We start from the raw sequence: 6,000 nt of genomic DNA on the forward strand, positions 1-6,000 counted from the left end.
AGTCGTCCTCTAAGTGAAAACAAAACCTTCTGCCTGCTCCTTGAGAATTTGCAGAATCCGGCATTATCCTGTTTATGTCACGATTGCAAAATGACTCCTTTGGCCTAAAGCTGTAAAATGAATTGAAGCCTGTGCTTTGTAAATTACTTCACCGTGCAAAATAAAAAATCAGGTCTTTCTTATGGCACATTTGTTCGCCGCAGAGCGTCCTTGACTCACCGCCGTAGAATACAGTCGAAAGTCGCCATTAAAATGTACCGCGTGCTCCAGCTCATCTCACTCAACGCCCCCGCCGGTCAGAGCCCAGGCTTTCATGTGCTAAAGGATTCTATTCATCAGCCGTTTGGCTGCGAAAATTGGTCACTTTTGTAATGTGACACACATTAATTTCCTCGCCGGCTGGCTAAGTGCATTCGATGGGGAAGAAATGAGCTCCAGGCGGTTTGCAGCGCACCCGACCTGAATTTCATAACAAATCAGCAAGTCCCTGGACGCCTATAAATATACATATATATACTTCTTGAATGCATATTTTTAAATCAATGGAGCAGAAAGATGCTAACAATTTGAGCAGGCAACAATGGCAGTCAAGTCTGCCGGGCTGATCTACGTGCGTTGGTGCAAAACTCGGAAAAGGGCTCTGGAGCTGGAACATCTTCCAAAGGCCCTGGGGAAGAGCGCGGCGGAGATGTGCACAACGTATGGAAGACAATTTGTTTTCGAACGCTGTGCACTTTGCTACCGCGTTGTCACACGACTTTACTGGGAAATTGCATGTGAACACTACTTTCCAGTGGAGAGCATCAAGCCAATCGCGATCTTTTTTTTTAATTTTTTTTTTTTATGTAAAATTTATTTTTTTTCTCCATAGAAATAAGGAACTCGGACCTGAATTGAAAACAAGTGAATTTGGCTGCTGTATGTATTCGGGGGGGACGGGTGTCTTTTACAAGACTTAATAACTAACTATCATTGGAACAATTTAGTTTTTATATTCAGATGGTTTCATTTTTGTTTATTTTCTCCCCAACAAGGAGATCATGTGAAATTCCAAATTTTGATATAATTATACATATATATATATATTTACACATATATACATACAGTATGTATACATACCTATATAATATAATTTAGTATATTCAAAGTGGACATAAAATAAAGCATGGAGCAGTAAAAAAGCCAAAATGGATCCTGAAAAAAAAATCAACATGAGGATATTTGAGTCATGCAAGATGCGTCATTAGAAAGTGCGTCCCCCACAAGGAAACTGTGAAAACAAAACTTGCGTCCGGTTTCCATACACTCATCCCGAAAAAAAACGTACATCAGCGCCACCTTGCGTCCGTCCCATCAACTGTCATTACTACGTTATTACAGAAAAGCGCTTCTCTATTTCCAACATGTGCACACTGGAACTGCGCTTGATTTACAGAGGTTTAAGAGAAAACCCCGCAACGGAAACAAATGCGATGTAAACATGAAAGGTTTGTTTCCAAACTCAATTCATCACGTGAATTCATACATTTATATTTTCTTTTTTTTTGTCTAAATATTTGACTTTGCAAAGTTTCAATAAATAAGAAATAAGTTGAGGTTTCGCCCTTATGACCTCCACCCCCACCCCCTCCCCCGGCGGACCCTAAGCCGGACCCGGCGCACCCCACAGCGGGCAACCGACCTGCCAGCCGCCGCTCCCGGACGTTCCTCCAGAGTAAATCCCAGGCTTTGGACGTGGAGCTCCGCAGCTGCTCGCTCAGGGAGCGCCGTAGCTTCAGTTTGGCCGACTTTCTTCTAGATGACATCGCAAAAGAACCGCTCGGACATAATACCGAGAATCACCCTTTTCTTCTTCCTTTTCTTCTTTTTCTTCTTTTTTTTTTCCCGGTCAACCTTTAAATTTTTTCTACTCCGGCGTCAGCCTCCAGCGGCCACCCCGGATGAGAGGTCCTCATATCCAGAGAATAAGATGTACTCCTCCCGGTGTTAAAAAAAAATAAAAATAAAAAATAAAAAGGAAAAAGGAAAAAAAAAGTAAAAGAATAATGATAAAAAGAGAGGTAAAAATGACTGACTTCCACACTTCACACCAGATGTGCATGTGTGTGTATATGTGTATGTGTGTGTGTGACCGGACCCACGCACAAGAGAGCGGCGCACAGATGCGATGCGTTCAAGGACTGCGGGAAATCTGAATGTTAAGCATGAAAGAGCGACGCCGCTCACGGGGAAACCATTAAAAATCGTTAAGATATAATGAAAAAAACTTTTTTTATACAGAAAATCAGCCGGGAAAAATCTGCCAGATGAGTCTATTAAATAAACGCAAACAAGCACATTAATGTCACTGTGATAATTTACACATTAAAATAAAAACTATTTTTTCCCGCGTCCCTTAAACATATCTAGAGCTTAATGGTGTGGCTCTTAATCAGAATCAGTTTTCCAAAACTATGTGAACAAACATGTGGACGATCATGATGTTTTTGAGCGAAATGAAAGGGAGAAAATAAATTAATTATGATTTAATATACGTGTATTATTTACTTTTAGGGCTGAAGGAAGACAATAGATTAGTATGAGGAAAAAATAAACATTATATACAAACTTATTTGAGTACCTTTAAATTGAGGGAGTGAACAAGTGAGGTAAAAGGGCAGAATAATATATAGTTTTTTGTGTGTGTTTTTTTTTTTTTTTTTTTTGGTTTTATTTGTTTCGGTGGACATGGAGCTGGTTATCAGCAAATTCTTTGGACTTATTCTAATTATATTCTAATGAAAGTTTTGGCCTGAGGACGGAAACAAGTCTTTGAAGCTCATTGCTCTGCAGTTCCTGAGAAGCTGGGAGGAGCCTAAATCATTATCGCTTCCTGTCTTCTCACCCTGCTCGTGTTTAAGACCGGGATAGGGGTCGGGGGATTGTGGAGGAGGGTGTGGGTCTGGCACCGGTGACCATTTTTTGCTGTTCTAACAGTCAGCTGCCGTCTGTTACCCTCCAGGCCGAGCCATCTGAGGGACATTTGCAGCCATCAGTTTGGAACTGGATTGGCAGGGTAGGGCGTGGGACAGTTCACGAAAAAACACCCTGAATGAGTCGTGGATATCTGTTCAGGATATCTGTTCATAAAACAAGCTGATTGTGGATAATTCATTCATGCATTCATTCATTTTGTACATTGCTTATACTGCACTCACTCATTCATAAATCATGTTGAAACAACCATTCACTCTTTCATTCAGGTGTAACGTGGACTCATATCGCCGTTCACTCACTCATTCACACATAACATGGAGACGCGAAAAAATCCCCCTCGCATTCACATGTATACATACAACCATTCGCTCACTCATTCATATCATGTTGAAAAATACAACCGTACACTCTGTCATTTGCATATCTAGGCCATTTAGGGTCTGGAATTAACCCCCTGTTTGTTTTTAGATGTAGAAAACACACTCACTCCACACAGGATGAATATTTCTGCCGATTTATAATATTATTAACCTTATACAGCAGCTCATCAGTTTCTTTTCCCTTTAAAAATAACGTGACCAGTTACTTCACGTCAATCGGGCCTCTCATCGGGATGTTGTCATCTTTTATCTGGAAGGGCGGCGGGAGTTCAAGCGCGTTTTCGCCGGCGGGTCAACCCTCCAACTGGAATGCAGGTTCACTTTCAGCACCATTTGCTTCTGTTGTCACAACACCGTGCCGACGCAGATACCGAAAAAGAAAACCCAGCCAAGACCAAACATGATTATTATTTTTTTTCTCCCTTTGCACACGGCCGCTGCTACCTTTAGCCTCGATAAATTGCAATAATTTTAATTTTTTTTTTCTCCTGCTATTGTGTCCTCGGTCGACTGGGAAGGGGGGGCTGATACGGTATCAGCTGCATGAATATCTTTGTCACCGGCTTAAGTTACTCTTATAACACATCTAAAGCCATTACAAACACAGTCCTCATGCAGAAATGATTGGCTGATGATTGACAGCTTCTTAAGTAAACAGTCCACATCTGACCTCCTTCTGACCCCCGCCCCGCTCCGCATGAATCCGGTCTAAGAACCATTTTAGTCAAAAGAGGAACTAGATCATTTTCGAAACAATGCCAACGTCGAATATGAGACGATCAAAACAGCCTCAGCTCTTAATTGGTTCTGCTTTAAGTCGAAACGAAGAGCAGTCGGTGGGAATAAATCTGCTTTCCCGCTCAGTGATCGGGTCATCAAAGATTTAGTCTTCGGGGGGGGGTCGTATTCAATTTTTTTTTTTTCTTCACAGATTTGCATCCAGCTAGAAATTTCTCACTGTTATTTTAAGGTTTAACAAGACACGGGAATGAGACGGGCGGCATGTGAGGGGATTTGCAGAGGCTTTTTTTTTGGGGGGGGGGGGGGCTCCGGAGGGATGAACCTGTTCACCAGTGATCAGCCTGTCGCTATTCTGAGCTCCATTTGTTCAGACCCGAGGCTAAAGTGCAGCTCGGACGCCGCAATCCCTCTCTGCCGGAGACAAACACTTGTCTGGAGAACCTGTTTCACGGGAGCCCTTGTCTTTTCAGGGAGGCTCGGGGTTAGGCCGAGTCAAGCTCCCTGTTCTCGGCGAGGTATGCGAGGCAGGAGTGGGAGTCCACCGATGCCAGAGACCCGGCCAAGATATTCATCCTTTTGGGAATTTACGGTCTTGGGACAGTTGTAATTCATCTATTATTGTATTTGAAAAGAACGAGCTCCGCAGTTAAGATTCGTTATCTGTATTGTTGCAGGGGAGGCTGCACCGGCTCACCCTGGACCGGTTGCCAGTCAATCGTGGCCACATATTGAGACAAACAACCATTCACCCTCTCATTTTCATGTCATGTACGGGAACACATTCTCATCCCGATGCTTCAACTGCGTGACAAATGGAGAATTTTCCTTTAGCGTCACATACCGATGCATTAGACACCCGTATCTTGTCATTTTTCGACGATCCGCGCAGCATCGCGTCTACTTCAACATCGGTATCAGTAGCTAACCGCTACCAAAATAAAAGCGTGTATAATTTGTTTTTTTTTTCTGCATCTTTTTGTTTGATAGATGATCTTACGCCGCTCCCGGTGCATTGAGAAATGATGAGAAAGGGGTGTCTGACGCATCCGTATAGAAGTGAGAATGTGTAGTATAGAGATATACAACCATTCACGATGACACACAACTATTCACACCGTCATTCACAAATCTAATGGAGAAATGCAACCATTCACTCCCTCATTCATAGAAATATACAACCATTAATCCTTTCATTCAGATGTTATATAGTAACATTCACTCTCTCCTCGACAGGGTTTGGCTTCTCCAAATAATCTAATGCATATTTTAGGACAACTTGTCTACAGGACTATATGCGTATTTAATGCATATTTTTTTTAGGACTGTGAGACAAATCTGGCAAATCCAGGCATTTCTACTGAATGCTTTGGGCTACTAAGTATATTTTAGATCTATTTATGTGTTCATTTCGGAACTGGCCTCTGGTTTGCTTGGCATTTTGTGCGAATGATACTGACATTTTAAGTGCTTCCGACTATTAAGCAACGCATAACAATCAAGAGAAAAGCACTGAAAAAACAACAAACCGGTCGGCCCCGAGGGAGCTCGGAGAGAAAAATCCTTAAAACAACACCAAACTATCTGTTATTATGAGGGTTTAAAAGAGCTCATTTCCGTAACTCTTCTAAATATCATCTATCCGTCACCTCGCCATTCGTCGGAGTGATGAATGAGCGTATTGGATGTCGGCATGATCAACACGGCGCTGAACAAGATATCTCCGGCCCTCGTGATGGACACGGCACGAACGGAAGGGGAGGGCGGAGGGGGGGGACAATACCGTCGCTGTCGCCGTGCAGAGCGAATAAGGGGCGGAAAAAACGGGATATGAATCACCGAGGGGGTGAAACAAGGCCCGCCGCTGAAAAAACACCTCCACGCGCGGACAAGCATTATCGTAGTG

At 42.9% G+C, this 6,000-nt stretch overlaps 1 protein-coding gene across 2 annotated transcripts in view; it reads right to left on the reverse strand.

The window, feature by feature from the left end:
- stard13b (StAR related lipid transfer domain containing 13b) overlaps positions 1-2,107 on the reverse strand; it is a 41,548-nt gene extending 39,441 nt beyond the window's left edge. For both annotated transcript variants that reach the window (XM_086164079.1, XM_086164078.1), the window contains exon 1: positions 1,682-2,107. In XM_086164079.1, coding sequence (XP_086020205.1) covers positions 1,682-1,805 — 124 coding nt within the window. In that variant the 5' untranslated portion in view covers positions 1,806-2,107. The remainder of the gene's footprint in view (positions 1-1,681) is intronic.
- Between the last annotated feature and the right edge of the window lie 3,893 nt (positions 2,108-6,000).

The sequence above is a fragment of the Fistularia commersonii genome, chromosome 18 (genome assembly GCF_037954325.1).
Source record: "Fistularia commersonii isolate RoL2024-O1a breed Wild chromosome 18, RoL_Fcom_v1.0, whole genome shotgun sequence".
Lineage (NCBI taxonomy): Eukaryota > Metazoa > Chordata > Actinopteri > Syngnathiformes > Fistulariidae > Fistularia > Fistularia commersonii.